We start from the raw sequence: 20,624 nt of genomic DNA on the forward strand, positions 1-20,624 counted from the left end.
TTAAGCTCTAAAATATTTTCCTTATTGATTTTTTTTTCATGGTATTGCAGATTAAGTTTTTTTACTTAACATTTGTAATTTTTAAAATTTCAAAGTAGATTATTTTAGGAGCTCTGTAAAAAAGAGTATATTATTATTTCTTTGAAAAATCTACAACTACTATTGTTATAATTTTTAATATTATTCGTTATTGTTAATTAAATATACGATACATACAAATACAATATATACATATATATGTGCAATATAATACATATATTAAACTTTAATAAACGTTAGGTTGATGAACCGGACTAAAGATGCAGTGGCTATGCTGGAACGATGTCTTATGTTAAACAACGGTTACACAGCTGCATACTTGTTATTGGCCAAATTGCATACGGGAAGCCAAACTGGGCGACTTTTAAAACACGTTGCTGCCTACCAGCCTAAACACCCAGAACATCAAGCTCGTTATGCTCGTTGGCTTCGTGATAACCGTGAGTACAGTATACCTTTTTATATGAGAATATCGTATAGTATTGTCCAGTATATATTTTATCGATTGATCAAATATATTTAAAGTTATTTATGAAAATAAAAAAATAGTCTTGAACCTCGGTACTATACATCACTTTATATACCTAGACCCTTGGATGTATATCGTATAAATTAACTTGAACGTATATCAATGCTTACTGTTAATAAATAATTGAAAACTTTATGTGGTTCTTATAATAATAGCGTCTGGTTCAATTTTAAATAATTTTGAAAAATTGTTACAACAAAATATTATAATAAATATAGTTTATTATACCTAAATAAATATAATGTATAATGTATTTCAGTTTCATAGTTTAGAATAAAAAAAAAAACGGGTTCATATGAGATAATGAATACACGTTGAAATTTTATTATTTTTAATAATAATTAAGAATCTAATTTTCATAAATAAAATCACCATTAAAATCTAAATAATTTATAACAAATAATAAACAACTTGTAAAATATAAGAATAACTTTACATGGTTTTTTCAGTAACCAGACAGTAAATTCAAATAAATTTGATTTTCAGTATTCACTAAATAAAATATGAATATCATTAATTAATGGGTTTATCGAAAAAAATTAGTTATATAAAACTTTTGAAACTGTTCACAAATGATGTAATTATTTTCTACTCATCCGAATAGTAACTTGAATTTCATATTTAAGTAAAACGTTGAAATTAAAAATATAAATTCAATAAGCATTATTAAAATTTGTCAACAAATGACAATAATGAGATACTTAATCATTTATGCAAATTATATAATATTAAACATTTTTTTTTCCATTGTTATAATTAATATTTAATGTAATTTAAAAAAAAAAATCAAGTGTATATGTTAAGTAAATTTACAAATTTTTAACTACATAATAATGATACGTTACATACAAAAAACAAGCTTAAATACAATAATAAAGTTTATTGTTATCTTTATTTTGTGTTACAACTTATGAAACGCTTAATGAAAAATCTAAATTATATCAAATTATATGCTTAATATACTATTTGCGTATTTAATACTATAAGAACCACAAATGGTCTGATTTTTATTTTTAAATAATATAATAAATAATATTACTATTATTAGACACAAATAAATAACCATTCAAACTTAACCTATATTATTTTTATTATTTTATTCAACTTAAATTATTTAAATTTACCTCAGAGTTAATATTATGAACAATGGACGTCGTTTGTATTTAACTGAAAAAACTTCAAAAACACATAATTGGCTTCTTCAATATAAACTATCTATGGGGGAAAAAAATCCTATTGTAAAGGATGATAGGTACGTTTTACCTTTTCCCGTTTTGTCGTAATCCGACAATAGAATTATTTTATTGAGAAATATACCTTATTTCTCATAGAAAAGCCTCTTATGTAATCGAATATAAAGTAAGGCCAATATTGTAATGAAGCCTTATTATGTAAGAAACATGTCATCTCTTTTTAGAAAATAAAATCATAATAAATATAAAAGAAGCAGGGAAAAGGCACTTAAAGTAAATTAATAAAATTACTATTACTATTTTTTTTACCAACCCAGTGGTTAATAAAAATAAACTATAATATATTTTTCGTCGAATAAGTAGCCATCCAACTTACCAAACGTATAGATGATATAATCACTCTGCGATGTTTCATAATATTATATATGTTATCAAGTAAAATTGAATTTAATATTAATTCAATTAGTTCATTTAGTTTAATTAATTAAAATATTCAATATTAATGCGTATCTATTTATGAATCGCATATAATATTGAAGGCAATTACATGCATATTTAAGTAGGTATATTTGATTAAATAATTGTTTTCTAGGTCGTGTGGCTGAGGCTTTAATTTATTATAAAAGAGCCATGGCTGTGAATATGGAGCACAGGGAGTCTGTTTTGGGTTTAGCCCGTGTACTTAGAGATCGAGGGCAAAGATCCAGAGTTTACAGACTTATAACATGGTAAGATATATATACATATATATATATATATATATATATTTAATTAAACAGAAATAATTTTAGTTACAACATGCATTAATGATTATAAATATTTTATAATTTAGAAGTACTATTGGGATAGCTGAATTTCACAAACAGCTTTAAAAAATAGCAATATCAATGATAATTTAAAATTAATTAATTATTGATAATTTCTTATACTATCTAGTATCGTTATTTTTTTATATTTATAACAAAAATAATAAATATTATATTCTCGGGAATAAAACGGTTTAAATTAATTTAACTAATTGATCGTATAAATAAAGATAGTACCTAGTTCTAGAATTCTAGATTATTCGATTCATTTTTCATTTCATAAATTTTTAAATTCAGTTTATGTGGCTCGAGTTTAATATCAAAAGGTACATAGCACATATTATTATTTTTGTTTCGAAAGAAAAATGTTTTGGTTAAAAATGAATAAAATATTATTCTTACTTTTTTTATGTAATATACTATGTACGCAACTTTTATGTTTTTACTTCTATCTCATGAAAAAATGAAAGAATAACATATTAGTACAAACTGCTAATTAAAATACAATTGAAATGTTCATAAAAAATTATTAATATATTTTTTTTTTTTTTTTAAATGTTATAGTAAAACTAATAAAAAAAATAACAATAATGTTGTAATGTTTATGTTTGGTTTACGCATTATAATATTTTGAATAATTTTGAATTTCAATTTAAAAACTAAAATCATTATTTGTATAATCATTGTAATTGTAACGATATTATGCATACGCATAATTATATAACATTGTTTATATGATGTTATATAATATACATTAAAAATATATATAAAAAATAATAAAGTTTTATTAAACATAAATTTCCAATAAAAACTATTTCGTTTAACAAGACGTAACATAACGTTTATACTTGCGAATAATATTTCAAAATACGTTATAAACATATTATTATAATCTTTTCGTTATTAAATATTCGAACTTTTTAGTTTTGCTATAAGGTTAAGTTTAGGTATTTTTCTGTATACCTAATGGATAACATAATGGATATTACCACGTTATGATAATCTGAAAAAATGTATTTTTAGAAATTGCTAAAGTGTAAAATAAATGGATATAGATAGAAATCCGGTTAATGTCATAATGTTTTCGTGATATAGTGAAAAACACATTCGTAAAATAAACTTTTTTATTTTGTCATCAATAAAATATTCTTAACAAGAACTGAAATTGACGTAAAATCCCCATTAGTCATTTGGATAATAATATTATGTTGTATATTATTATTTATTATTATACACTATATCATAATTTTATTCTACGTAGCACGGACTATTATATTTCATTATTACGCTCTCGCGCGTTGAAGTTGTATTATCTGTGATTTGTCTCACTTGATTTATTATTTTTTTAATTTTTAAAAATGAATAAATAGGGATGAACAAAGAAAGATATTGAATTATTGTTTGAAATATCTGATGGCTATAAAAGTGGATTAATTGATTTAAAGATAAAAGTGATAGATGATTGTCTTATTTTTATGTTTGTATTAATACATTTATAATAATATTGTAATTATTATTACTTTCTAATATTACAAATAATGTCAATTTGTAACATGTTGTAATAATAATTAATATGTTTAATGTAGATTTTATTTTCATTATCGTGCCTAATCAAGTTCTAGACTAAATATAAAAAATTGACTATACATTGAGATAAGTTCAACTTGTTATAAAATTAAAAAAAAAACTATTAAAACATTTTTGTTAATCAATCAATTTATATATACAAGTCTGATAAAAAAGTTATAACATTTTTAATATTTTTTGTAATAAAATGATGTAATCGTTATGGATAATTTGGACTTTTAAGTCTGCCTTCTATATTAGTCAAAATACCAATGGGGCTTATTTGTCCCCTGAACTCTTCAATATAACCTCATTTGTATGTATGTACTAAACAAATTAAAAATAAAAATAAAAATTTATAAATTAAATTTTTATAATTTTGAATACATGGTTTGCAAAAGGTTTAATCATAATTTTTCAATAACATAGAAGTATTCAATATAATATATTTGTATTTGTTTACTTATAACAAAAATCGAACAACAATAACGGTTAAGTGCTTGTACTGATAATACCGTAATTTTTTCTTCAGTTTCGGGTGTCTTACCACTAACAATGCAGTTGTACATCCTTAAAAAAATTAGCTCTTATTGATTCATATTTTTCTATCAATCAATTGTATACATATTTTTATTGTACAAATGTTAGATATTTAATAGAAATAAATGTTATTCGATTTATCAAAAAATACTAAAACATTTATGTGATGCATAAATACATAAATAAATTTAAAGTGTAATTATTACAATCATCCACCTACTTCGATTTAAATTTTGAAGTTGAAATCTATGCCCATTGATTTTATTTTTATTTGATTGATATTATTATCGATTATAATATAATACATTTATTTTAATCAAATAAAATTAATATTTTTTCGTACATCATAGCAAAGTGTCATTTTTAAAAACGTATATTTTATAAGAATTATTGTGTATACTAGAATAATTTACTTAAATGCAAAAGTTGAAATGGGTCACATACAAAAATACGCTACAGCTTACAGAATTAGCTTGCAGCCCATACAAAGCTTCATTTATATCGCAATAAACCGTGTAGTATAATGTATACGAAATGTTATTATTACCTAAATTTTTTTTTAATGTAATACGTAGGTCATTCGTAGCATTTTAAGATAACAATACATTATTTTGCTTTAAATTCAAACTATTTAAATTACTTTTTTAACCCGTCTTTGAGTTCACATATTATTGCTGTTGTATTTTGCACACTGCAGGGTTACTGCAATATCGTTGGCGTATATATTGTTCTGTTTCAACAGTGCAACGTACGGTAAAGGCGGGTTTTTCGTCGTAAATCTAATTTAACGTCATCCGCTTGCGGCGGACAATACGCAAAAGCCTTAATAATTATCAGTGGTCCGTCGACCTTTATTGTGGTGCAGGTGGCAGTCGACGAGACGCAGACACTCGGTGCCCGGCGGCGGTCGGATCGTGTTCGCCGGCGATCTCTACGTCAAGGGATGGCAGCTGTACAAACAGGGCCAAACCACGGCACCACTACCTTCGGCTGGCGAGCCGCCACGAGGACGCAACGCCGGTGGCAAAATGTCAATGTGCAACGTACGTTTAACCTCTGTTATGACTAGAATAATTATTGTGCATGCGCGCGTAGTCACTGTGATGGGCAGTGGTAGAAACGGCGAATGGTGATAAAGAGTGATACTTTTTTAACTTTTTTCAACCTCCCCCTCCCCTAATCACCGATTCGTTTTTATTCCACGCAACCTTCCATGAAAAATTATAACACGGTATACATTGTAGCAACGATGGTGCAAATAAATTGATTTATTAGCAAACAATTTCACGGGACTGTAGAATTATTTATCGTGGTTTTACACATAAACACATATCTATTATCTATAAAAAAGTTATTAATTCATAATTATTTTAAAATGCTAAGATAGGATGATACCTACCATGGATTTTATTTAAAATCTCATGTTTTTTTTTTAGACATTTATTCAGATTCAGTTTAACAGTAAATTTACACTTATAAGGTGGTTCTTTTAAAAGTAAAATTTTATTTTCTCAAAAATTATTAACATTTTTGAAAATATATTTTTTTAATAATTGTATGTCCTTATAAAACAAATATACTTATTTTTTTCATTACTATTTTTAAGTTTTTATTTTTTTAAATAACTACAATTTTATAATAATATGATAATATTTCAGAACATAATATTTTTTTGATAATTTAAATATATAATTGTTGTTCAAGGGAATTGTATAATTTAAGTCATTACTAAATTTTTTTTGGAAACAATTCTTTTAAACAATTTTCAAGCACCCTAAATATTTAATATACAACATTGTAAATTATTTTAAAAATGTTAAAATCCACTAACTTATTTTTGTATTCAATTTCACAAAATACGTCACAGAATTTTTTCGTTTTTCCTGATTCTTCTGAGTTATAAAATTGGTACAACATTAAATTTTGGATATTATAAAGTATGTGTTGGTATGGTGACATTATACCACCATACCGATACGTACTGAAATACTATAAAACCGATATACTTTACCAAAATACCGTGATAGTAGTATACCATAACACAAATATAGTATATCGTAATACTTATCATACATAGCATTAATGATACTACAATTGTGTCGTATTGTACTGAAGTATAATAAATCAATATCGCTATAAAATAATTAAATATAAATATTTGATGTATACTACCTATCAACAAACTATTTAAATAATGTGGTGTCCACTAAACATACAAATATTTAACATTTTAGTAGTAGTATCTCGCTGTTTCAGTACTAAACAGTATCTCAGCATTTTGGTATAATTCCGTTTAAGTAATAATTGAAAAATTGATAACCCATATAATTGGGGTTAAAGCATTTGAAAAAATAAAATACTTTAGTGAGCTCAGTGCTATATACCTTTAATTATTGTATACTTATATAAATATAAAATACACAATCAGGTATCCTATATTTATTAATATTAAATCAAATATACAGAGCATAATATTAACGGTAATTGTATCCTTTACACATTTATTTGTTGTTATTATATTCTATAATGTGTAAAAGATAATTAAATGTTTTATCTATAACGTCATATGATATGTTGCGCTTTAATTCGGTTTTTTAAACATAAAGACATTATATCTAATTATTTTACTGGTTATGTCTGTGAACTGTGAGGCCGTGTTGTACTTGTTTTGGCGTTGTTTTCCTTATTTCGGAAATCCTACATCGATTAACATTTATTATTATAATTTATTGTTTTGGCTTAAAAAAAATAAGCTTTTCGTACATCGTAATAGTATAGCTCGTTGTCGTTGTAAATATGATAATGTGATAAAATAAAAAAGAAACATCAGCGAGAATTTGAAAGTACGAGTACGCTGACTTATTCGTGTATATTACGCGTAATATACTATACCAGCGACTAAGGATTGGATTTAACGAGCTAGAATTTTTAAAACAGAGTTAATTTAAACTTTTTTTTTAATTTTAACGAGCTATTTTTTAATTATTTGCTTCTAAAAAAATAAACGAGTTTTGTTTAAAAAGTTTATTTAATATTTAATCAAGTTAATTCATTTTTTGTTGCTTTAACTTTATTATCTTACTTGCCATACCGATAAAAAGTAGGTATCTGAAATTATGCAATTAAACTGTTTCCTTTGTCAACATATGGTTTAAAGTTGAGTGAATATTCTAATCTTTTAAGGTGACATATTGCACTTCAGCGATATAATTGTTAATTTCGTTGATGCATTTAAATTAATTTACTCGTCAAAATAGTGTAGTTTCACTTTCACGTAGTAGTAATGCAATATAATCATAATTATAAGTAAACGATTTTTATTGCCAATGAAAAATCTACACGTTTTTTGGATTCGCTGTTTTGGTGCCTCATTACTCAAGTAAAGAATATATCACAACATTCATTTTATCGTAATTCTATTCAATTTACGACTGAAAGACTATTAAAAAACCGATCAGTAATCGGTATCATCACAACTTTTTTCCAATACGAACGTTTCGTGTATAGTGTCGTTTTCCCATCAATCATCATGTTTCAGTAATAGGGTTCTGTGACATATACTGCAAGATTAAATGCTTATACTAAGAATAACATATTAATTGTTTAATGCGAAAAATTAGTTTTACATCACAATGTTCACTTTGGGATTTAGAGTAATTTTAAGCATTAAATTGATAACAGTTCATGGGGATCTGCAGAAACCATCATAAGTGGAATAATAATAATTGAGGTTTATATTTTTAAATACCTTAATTTTCTTAGTTGAAAAAAATACATTACAATTGTATAAGAACTTAAAAAATAAATGTTTTTCTTACATTAATTACAATTTATATTAAGTATATCAGATTTTTAAAATAATATCAGGCAAGATTATTATAATTATGAATAGGATATATGAGTACTTGTGAACACGTTCGGCAACATATAATGCGATGTATTATTTCCTCGCATATGGCTCAAAATATATTATTTGTTTACTGACTACCGTTACGTTAATTAGTTATATCGAGTCATCGTCATTATTTTTTTTTGTACTCAACAGCAAAAAATTAGAGCCAATTTTATTTTTCGACCAATGTGGTATAGGTATACAATATTATTATGTATGTCGGTACCGTACACTATATATTATTATACATTTAGGCCCGACTGCAGATACCGTTGTAACGAACCGTAACGTTGTTTGTGTCCGCATGTCTAAAAACATTATGCGACAAGTCCTTTAACGCCACCGTGAATGGAAGATTCTGTGCGAGCGTGCGTGTTGTGTGTATTTTGACGATACTTGACGTACCTATATCCCTCGTACGTCGTATATAGTACATTGTAATGAATAGAGTAAAATAACAATTTATATACAAGTCACGTGAGAAAAAAAATGTGATTACATTACGTCATGTGACTACGTCTAACCAGAGTTTCGTGGAAAAATAATATGCATAAAATACAAAAAAATAGCGTTATATATAAAAATATAATGTTCACGTGAAATAAAAATTTAGTTTAATAATTGTATAGTTACTGCAAATAAATGGTAATCGAAGTCAGTTACATGCACTTACCTCTTCTTGAAATTTTTGCACGGGTAAATGTATCATTTGTCTACCAAAGATATGCCATTAGTAGAAATCATTAAATATTCCAAAATAAGTAATGAAATTATTTAACATAATTTTTTTTTTTAATACAAAAATGTTTTTTTCCTTGGATTATTGCATTAAAGTAAATTTTAAAGTTTCTACTTTTATATAATATATCGACATAATATTATTGTTAACGTTTCGCATTATCTGTATTACCAAAAAAATACGAAAATACTATTTAATTAATATTATGATTACAAGATTATCATCACATGGTTTTTAGACAAAATACAATACATTTTTTTAATGAACACTTGTGTACTTAATTTTGCTTAACTTGGGTACTTTATTTTTTTTTCTAAGTCATGAAATGAGTTTTAAAAACTTTTCTAAAAACCGTTAATTAGGTTATAGTTTAATTTTGGTGATTACACATTATTTTTTCTCCTATGTATTTTACCCAATTACTCCACTGTTTCAATGACTGATTTATAGTTTACCGTAGGTACCACACGTAAATAATTAATTATTTATAATACAATATTATAGTTGTATGTGTTCACACGCCAATTCCTGCTGGATTCCTGAAAGGGAACTAATAAAATGGATTGGAAAAAACATATTAAACATTGTGTTTTTGCCGCACGGATGATTCATAATGTGGGTAAACCATAATGTTGTACGGTCGACGTTAAAACATTTATACGCCTGTGTCTGAGCACTCTGAGCATAATAATATTATGAAGTGATGACCCAGCGAATTCGTATTATACCTTAACATTATTATTATTATTATACCTACACAATATATTTATATCATTTTTCAACAAAAAATTCAATTTCTTTTTTAATAGAATTTCTATGGGTAACAGGTATAGTATTATAGTTTCTTGAATTGCATTAATTTTCAGTTTTTGATTTGCAACCAATACGTGATTATTTTACTCTAATATTTCCTACGGTCTTCGTAATCTTTATTCCCTACCGATCGGAAGCACTGCACATTTAACAAAATAACAATATATAATATTATAATCGAATATTTTTTCACTATTTTATGTAAGTCCTGAAATTTTTTAAGTTATAACAATTATTAGGTATATACAATAAATATTAGTATACTGACTCATTGTTTTTAATACATTACACATCTATATCATGATATCAAATTAATTCCTAAAATAATGTTTACTACAGATTAAATAATTATTATATTATTTATACAAAGTCATTTTCAGATTTCTAATACCGTATGTTTGTAAATCCCCAATTAATAATACGATTCATGTTCTTTGTATCTACTATAAACGAGATGATGTTGTTGTCTAGACTTAGGTTATTGTGGTTTATTTACTAGAATATATTATCTTTATTAAAATGCTCACGGATTAAATATTTAAAGCAATTAAAATCAGAAACGATATTTGTTTACGGTATACGATTGTATTTTGTATTTTACCATTTAACACTGTAGATATAACACAGATATATTGGTATTCCAACCTTTTTATATTATATTTGTGTCTTATAAAGTTATAACTTACATTTTTTTGATCTGTAGTGTGATTCACTAAAGTAACTTGATGACATTTATAATAAAACTTGCATGTTATGGACTTCCAATTAACTGAATGTATTTCCAAAAAAATATTTCTAAGAAATTAGATTTTTTCTGTTATAAAGTTGAAAGTTTAAATCCAACAATTTGTTTATAAAAATTGAATAAACAATCAGATGATTTTTTGTATTGTATACACAATATTAAACTACTCGTATAATAAACATCTAAATTTCTCGTATTTTTTTTAATCTAATACAAATTTAAAATTCAATATGATGTTTAATCTTATAATATTAAAAATAATTTCAATAGGTTTAAATATAATATATATATATATATATATATATATATATAAACTTGAATTATATTTTTAATAAGCTCAATAATTAAAAAACCTATACTTTTTTTTACAATTTTAATGTTACAGTAATAAAGTTTATCAATGTTTAATATGATAATATATAATGTTTATCAAAAATATACTAAATAAAGTATACAAAATGAGTATAACAGACACAAATTATCGCAAATTATATTTAATTTATGTTTATAGAATTATAACATAATAACAAATTGAGATGTTTTTAATATTCTACCATAATTATTAACTATTTGAAAGAATCGTGATTTTTTGTTACCTGAACGTTATCAAATATGTCGAAAATTATATATCTAATTATTAATTACAATTTTATATATATTTTATAATTTTATATTACTACAATGAATCATACTGTAATTAATTACCAAATAATTGAATCAGTCAATTATTGAAAAATCCGATTTGTCCTAAAAACCAAAACTTTCAGAAAAAATAAATTAATTTTATGTCTTAAAGTCTAGATTAATGTAGTTATATTGATTACTACAATAATTTCATCGTTATTTAAAACGAATTGTAAATATCCATTCTAAATAGTACAAAATATCAAAAAATGCAATTAAACATGACACAAACAATTTTTTGAATGAATCAGATTTCTCAAAAGATTGATTCCTATAAAAATAATAATATATTTTGTATTTATTAGCTGTAATATACCATCGTGATATTATTTCGTATTCCTAAAAATATTCTCACAGTGCCAAACGGAAATTAAAAGTTCCTATATGATCCGTTTACAGCAAGGATGATATCCAACCTACATCGGCTACATCTCTCGATACATGTTATTGCCCGCCTTTCAATTCCAAAACTATCGATTGATAGTACATACTTACTATACTTATACTATTAGAAATATATCTATACCAAGTATACAAAACTATACGTCATATCAAAAATAAAATGCAGGAATACTTAGCTAATAATTATACATACTATTCATTACTACAGTATGTTAATATGCATTAATTTAGTTATTAATTTTAATACAATTTATTATATAAAAAAAAGGATAATATCATGGTTTTACCTTTTGTAGTTATATGCATTTGGAAAATGTGGTCTATAATTATTTTTACTCGAGTAATTATGTGACACAAGTCTCCCAAAAGGTTGGACATCCCTGATTTAGAAGTGTTACACTCATTAGTTAGTAGATTTAAGTTATTATTATTATTTATTTATTTTTGTATTACCCTTAAAATTAAACTACTATCACAAAAAATACCCGAACCGTAACGAAAATATTTTATATTTACTAAATTATTATTTATCGTTTAAATAACTGTTTAAATTTACCTGGAATTAATCTGTTTTTAATTAATTTAAGTTCAAAATAGACTTATACATTCGATTTTGTTTTAGTTATAAAATAAATCAAGTTTGGTATCTCAACTACTATATTATGCAAACGAATTCCAATATATTTATTGAATTTTTTTCAATATAACACGTAAAGCAATCATCCGATATAAGGTTTAAATAAGGAGGGTCTATATTTAAGTATAGTTTCAAAAAATATAATATGAATACAAACTTTTTTACCATAGAAAAAAAAATATTTCGTAGTCATATATCGATGTTCAACACTGTTTACGTGCTTTGCATAACTAAAATCGTCAGAAAATGTAATTTTCTGAATTTGTTGCTTTTATTGCTATTTCTGGGTAGAATTCGAATCACAATATTACTTTGTTAGCATCCTATCGTTGGGTACAGACTACTAAACTCGGAATCAATAGCATTGCCAAAAAAATTCATTAAACCATTTTATGTACATTTATACGTATAGTAAATTCTGATTTCGTCGATTCCTTGAAGAATATGTAACATGAAACCTAGTCGCTCTTTTCTTTCATACCTTTCTATGTAGTTGCAATAAATCGGAAATGATGAAATTCAATACCAATTAGGATCTAGATTAGATTCTATTTCAATACAGAAGTCGTCATTATTTCTTCAGCGTGCCATAAACGAAAGTTTAATATTTATTTTATTATTTGCTAAGGATGTATCCATGATTGTTGGATTACATTAAAACTGTATACTTGGGTGATTTGTAATGTTTTAATCATATTTACTATATTTTAGTAAATGCCATTCTCAATAGTGTTCTAGGCACCTGTAATCCATTTATGTTTGTATATAATACACATTTTTCTTATTACATAAAAAGAAAATAAAGAAATAAAAATTTCTTGTTACATTTTTACCATAAATCATCTTTCATCTCAGAGTATTTAAATTACACTAGTTATTTTTTTATTTATTTAAGATGAAATGTTGTACTGATTAAATTAATATTCTGAACCTTTGACCATCATTATTTTTCCTCTTTTGTATCTTGTATATTTTTATTGTATTTTTTACCGGAATATTGTACGAATTGCCTTTAACTAAAATACTACAAAACGCCTTTGAGCGCTTAACCACTATAATAGTGGTCTAACTACTATGATCTTAAAATATCTCTTTTGATGTTTTCCATTCATATAGTACTCATATAGTCATACTATAGTAGTCAAATATGAACTAATTTAATCCAACATTAAATTTCTCGTTTTGGTAAACGAATTTTTATAATGGCGAGTCTATATATATATATTATATATGTATGCTTTAGTATAGTAAATATAATACATTTAATTTGTTATTAGTTTATTGTAATATAGCAAATATTATACTCCTAATACGACCAAAATAAATTAAAAGGTTTTCTTTTGATGGAATATAGACAATTTTTATCAAAATCCGACAAAAATTTTAAAACGACACTCACAAGCATAATTTAAATATATATTCACTGGAACTAAATTTTTATTTAATCACCGGATCATAGTATGTTATTTTTTCATCATAACTATAACAATCTCTTACGTTTATTTGTTACAATAAGACAGTGTAAGTGATGTGGTTAATAGGTGGTAATTTAGTATTCTGTGATGAATCCATCTATTAATGTAACTTAAATGCGTGAGGCTATTTATTCAAATATAAAACATGAACACTTGGTACTTTGCAATTAAGACGTCTATCTCTTAAGATGGTAAAAAAAAAATAATGGAAGATGGGGTGGTTGCAATAGTCATAGAGATTGGATAGAAGAAGTTTGTAGAAGGTTCAAAACACATTTTGTATAATCGTAATTTAGATGTCTTTGTGGTGAGTGTCATTTGAGACAGTGATTTAATAATTTAAAAAAAAAATAGATTTTATAAATTTTAGTTTAAAAGTTTACTTTGTTGCCAGACGATATCAAAGGTTTGAAATAGATTTAGAAACGCACTAATAATTTTTCTAGTTTTTTAAGATTTAAATATTTTATTAAGATTTTTTATTATTATTAATATTATTAACCAATATTATATTTTAATGAATAATCATAAGAAGACAAAAAATATAAGTAAAGAATCATTTGACATAGTCAATGACATATTTTAGCTGCATTCACATACAAACAAAGACATAACTTAATTTATGTAAAGACATAAACATTGTTTTAATTTAATTAATAATTCATTTATGTATTTTAATTTTTCACAATAGTTTTTTTTTCAGAATCAGTTCATTTATATTGGATTAAAATGCATAATATGAACGAATATAATAATTATAGTTTACAAAATCTATTATATTTGTTTACTTTTTATTTTCAAAGTGCAATTATAATGTATAGTATTGACATTTCAGAAAAAAAATAATAAAAAAATAAAACAATACATAATACTATTTTAATGATTTTATAATAAAGCAATGTCTGTTTTATTATTTTTTCCAACGCATAAAAATACCTTAATACTCATGGATGAACAATATTTTATAGAAAATCGTAAAAACAAATAAATAACTTCGCGTTTTAGCCTTAATATTACCAATTATTGCTTTATTATGTTTTACTATCAATAAATGAGGATAAGTTAGCTTAATTTAAATTATCAAGCTGAACAAAAAAAACTTTTTAATCTATTTTATGATACAAAAAATCAAAAATTACCGATTACCGCAGCCATTAATCTTATTTATTTTAAAAATATCTACTCACAACAATCCGATTGTATTTTAACGTTAAATAACATAAACGGAAAAAAAGTATCACACCCACAAAATGGTTTTTATATGATATTATAGGGTAACTTAATAATGATTAAGTATTATTTAATACCTATGTGTTTCTATATCAGATATTTTTCTTTGATTGATAATTTTTCTTTTGATTGCTTTCGACAATATGACTATAGCTGTTACTAATAATAAATATAAATAAATATATGTGTATAAGTAAAAAAAAACGACGAATTAAAAGTATTGCACATCATTTCTCCTTGATTGATAAGGTACAATATTGAAGACCACTTGAGTAGAAAATAAAAATAAAATTTAAAATATAGGACGCCATAGTTTCGATTGTAAAAAATGCATAGTTTCACGGGGCCGTTTCATACTGTTGTTCAATTACGTCGTCTGGTATCCATCACTCCACTGGGAATATAAACATATAATTGCATATTGGATAAGTTTAGATTAGTGGCATGCATATGTATAGTAATAACTTATTACTGATAAGTATAAATATATCGATCAACAAAGAACATAATCTCCCTACTGCACACTTGTGATAAGCATTGTTAACGATTTGGGCGCGTAATGGACAATAATTAAAGACAAATGTATATAATACAACTACCTGTATAACAGTTACCACTCAATCCAATGCGGGAAGATTTAATAATAAAATTATTTCATTGTATCCCTGCGTTTTTTTAATTAAAAACGAACTAAAACTAAATATTGTTTACATTTTATTTCTTAGGATATTATTCTTTTTCCACGATATGTGAAATATATTTGAATTAATATATAGGTACGTTTACTATTAATTGATTAAAAGATAGGTTATCAAGTTTTCGCTGATATCCCATCGATTATCGTTTTTATTTTGATTTAAGGCTTCCGCAGAACTTTAAGCCAACATGCCAACATACAATTTTGATATCCACCCTCCGATTATTATTCTCTTTTGTTCTTTTTAGATCTCCTAGAAATTTATTCGAGTACTCTGAGTCTCTAGTGACTAATAATTGAGTGACGTGTTTTCAACAAGCCATAAAGAATTTATTACTTCTATTATTATTATAATGTATGGAGTTTTTTAAAAAGTTAATAAGATTGCATTTAATCCAACATAACATAATATCACGCTATATATATATATATATATATATATATATTTTAACAAACATGCATTAGCACAGTAATAAATACGAACACGAATGCAGACGTTTACTATAATATCACACCGGAGAATGACAAATAAATTGTGTTCTTATTATATTAATATGCAGTTCCATTAATATAGTTGTCGTTTTTAATAAAAAAAGAGTATGCTATTTTCAACCTTCCCTACTCAAATGGTGTGAATTAAAAGCTATAGTGCGTTGCATAATACATGGATTACAGAAATAATGTAAGTAATGTATACATTTTAATAGGTGCTAAATAAAATAGATACTGAGAAATTCATTAAGTATGATAACCCTTAGTGTATTTTTTAATTATGCATTTATTTAAATTCTGATTTTTAAGTTTTTGAGTACACTTAGAATCATATTTTTAAATACTTGTATTCTTTTAAAACATCGTGTTTAGTACAAAATGTTTTCAGACGAAACCTCCCTCTTTTATTTTGTAAATATTATTAAGACGATGGTTTTTATTTTACTTAATTTAAATTTAAACGAGTATTTGGTTAGCTATTAACAGTTTGTTATGCTTTGATACAACCTTTAAATGCCATAAAAAAAAATAAATAAAGAATAAAATGAACTTGTTGGTGAATCACCCTGATGTATATTCAAAAATATGGTATTTACTCGTATAGTGTTAATTTGCAAAAAAAAAAAAAACTAAACGACTATTCAAAAACTCATTACACAGTGCACTAAAACAAAATTCGCTTGTTTTAGGTATCTGACAATTTCGTATTTGTCTCGGTGAATCAATTTGGAAATGTCTTTATTATTACGGCAATCGTGTACGTGAAAACCATATAGGTGTACATATCGTTTACTTAGGAAATAATTTTAGAGAAAAAAAAAAGAACGGTTTTACATCGAAACTAAATACCATTTGAAATATGAGTATTTCGTGAATGTATACTAATGCAGTAGGTATTGTATTATTTTATATAGGCACTGCACGTACTGCGTTATATTAACAGACGCCTCTATTTGACTTCGTTATTATTATTAACAACACTTTCCGAGTTTTCGAATTTATTAACACGACATACGATACGAATACAATAAATTTAACGTCACGCGTATATTATTATGATAATATTCCATACCTATTTATCTACAACGCGTATTATTTTTCGCTTTTTCTTTTTTCGTTTCCCCAAAGACAATATGCTTAATGTCTTGTTTTATTTTCTAATTGGAGCGAAATATTTAATTTTGAAGTGTTTTTGTTGTTATTCTTATTTTTTTATTTTTTTGTAACGTTATAATATCGGTGGGTAGGTACTCGGGACTCTTATCGCAAAAACGAGTTTTCGCGCGCGGGCTGAGTGCGAGACCATTATACGCTCGGGGCAACTCCATTAAATATCCTCGCCGTAAATTCGATAAATAATGGTCTATTTTTTATCTTTTTATCAAAGGCCATCGTTCGCGTGGGCCATTCTTAAAAGTGTAAAGGAACTCCGTCCTAATTGTTATCACAGCGAGAATGGTTTTTAATTTACATCACTTCGCCATTTTTTAACGCTTTTTTTTCGTTGTTTTTATAATAATTGTATTAATTGTATATTTTCCTAATTATAAACTTATACTCTCTGTATGATTAAATCATAATGCGAAATCCACAGATTTTAAAAACGCCGACGCAATAATTTATAAACGTTATTCTCCAAAAAGAAAAATGAATTGGTTCACGGAAATATGGATATTATTATTTTTATTATTCTCCATGACTATAGTTATATACATATATTATATATATATATATAATATATAAATGCATATACGAAACTAGCCACGAGAAAATCTACCGTTATTGAGAGGGCTTCGCGTTGCCGAGAGGGTGGACCCATATCATACGAGTACTCTTCTTCTTTGGGAAATGTCTATTTCAGAGATATTTTTGTGTCGGGAGATGTCTGAAAACAAACATTTTTACCGATATTGTTTCGAACAAACGATACTGTATGTTGTATATTATTATTATGTTTTCAAACTTCAGTGGGTAAAATACGTGACCTAGACAAAATGTCGCATCAAGATGCTATTTACATCGGGGTGTGGGAATAGCCAGGCGCGTCCAAAAACCATTTGAAATTAAAATTTACGACCACTGCCACTGCCGCCCCAAAGCCCAGAGCAGAAATTGACATCGAATGGGAGGGACACACAAAATGCGTGTTATTCGCCTACAAAGCAATTTCTGTTATAGTACTATATACGGCTTGTCGGAACAGAGCCGAACGTAACCGGAACTACCGTTTTATTACTATATATATAAGATATATATATATTATATATGGGTGTGTATAATGTATAATATATCGAATTTAGACCGTAAAATGAATATAAACGCGAATATAAATACTTCTATAGGCTTTTATGTTGTTATTATTATTATTATTATTTTTTTTCATAAACATTGGTGTAGTTATATAATATTTATATATTATTTTTACTTACTTCAAGTTAATTTGTAACTACACTCTCAAATTGTTTTGAAATATTACAAATTATTCAACTTCATTAAAAAATATAATATTTTTATTTTGAACGTCGTCAAAATTTGAATCGTGTCTAAATAAATATAAATTTATATTTAATTTTGATTCAAGACATCATTAACATAAATATTATACATTTAATTGAATAATATTTTAAGTTTCATTATTCACATTTTCAGAAATTACTTAATTTATTTAAAATGTTCGAAATTTTTTATTTCAATTACATATAATACCAAATCACTTTTATATTTTTAGTTGGAGTATTAATAATTCCATTAAAATTTATCTTTAAATCAGAATTTTGCTAATTCACAAGTTGTAAGTATTCATTACTATGAAAATGAATATCAACTGTTATAAATAAGAGTTTTAATAAATTATAATACTTAAAATTGTGATTCTTCTGAGTAAAATGTATTTATTTTAAAATATACACTATAAGCATATTTTTTTATTGTTTTTATCTTCGGGTTAACGCAATACTAATATGAATATTTATTTCGTTATTTAAAAACACATAAAATATCATATGTATACAAATTGATAAATTAATTAAATTTTAACTCTATAAATAATTGTTCAACGCAACTATGTAGTTTGGTTATTCCCATCTTAGTTATAAAAAAAGCTCAACTGTTATTTTTTCATACCAAGAATTATTTTTTTTAATTTTAAAATTATTATTTCCATCGTAATAATAATATTATACATTGTACTTTGATGTACATATATTAGTATAACCTAAAATATTTTCTATGGTCCCAGAGTTTTGGCCGTCCGAAGTTGGCCGGAATACAAAAAATGAAAAAAATATGTATTAAATATAATATGGATATAAGTAATATTATAAAAAGACCTGGGATTATGTTACAAATCAAAAGCCATAAACGTCCTCAGTGGTATGCTCAAACATTTTCCATCCCGTGGGATCTGAGAAATGTGGTTAAAAAGGAAAGGGTCTGTGTATTCTACTGCCCTGCAGATTTTAGTCAAATTTCGCGAGTAAACATTTTTACAATTCGATAGACCTAAAAAATCAGATCTTCAGAATATCATGTTCAAATAATACGAGCAAAAATTGTATCTGAAAGATACAAGTATAGAATTAAAAGTACAAACAAAAATAGTTTTTGGATACAAATTATAAAAATTATTAAACAAAACAACGGTAATGTAAAAAAAAAGATATATTCATATAGCTCCATTAGAAGTTATTGACTGAAGTTTTTAACTTTCATTTTATCATTTACTTAATCGTTGAAAGTACGATAAGAATATTCAATGTTTGCTGTATATGATTATTCTTATTCTTATCGACATCATTTTCAACATATTTAAATAATTTATTTAAAATATTCAAAATGTTCACGATACACATAAATAATAATAATAATAATAAACATAATATTTTAAATTAAACTTGCCGTATTACTAATAGAAAAATGATAAATTAAAAAAAATAAAATACTAATTAGAATTTAACATGGTATATAAACGCATTCGCATGTAAAATATAAATATGTAATATGTGTTTCTTAGAAATAGAGGACGATTGGACCGTTCTCTGATCAGAAACATTTTTCGAATGCAATGATTTATCATTGAATTTAAATTTAACACATCAATGAAAAGAACACATGATGCCTACTATACAGCATAATACAGTGTCTTT

At 25.2% G+C, this 20,624-nt stretch overlaps 1 protein-coding gene across 1 annotated transcript in view; it reads left to right on the forward strand.

The window, feature by feature from the left end:
- LOC132931625 (protein O-mannosyl-transferase TMTC1-like) overlaps window positions 1-20,624 on the forward strand; it is a 97,735-nt gene that overhangs the window by 65,326 nt on the left and 11,785 nt on the right. The window contains exons 12-14 of the mRNA XM_060997514.1: window positions 280-479; window positions 2,354-2,489; window positions 5,539-5,716. Of these exons, the coding sequence (XP_060853497.1) occupies window positions 280-479; window positions 2,354-2,489; window positions 5,539-5,716 (514 nt within the window). The remainder of the gene's footprint in view (window positions 1-279; window positions 480-2,353; window positions 2,490-5,538; window positions 5,717-20,624) is intronic.

This window comes from Rhopalosiphum padi, chromosome 1 (genome assembly GCF_020882245.1).
Source record: "Rhopalosiphum padi isolate XX-2018 chromosome 1, ASM2088224v1, whole genome shotgun sequence".
Lineage (NCBI taxonomy): Eukaryota > Metazoa > Arthropoda > Insecta > Hemiptera > Aphididae > Rhopalosiphum > Rhopalosiphum padi.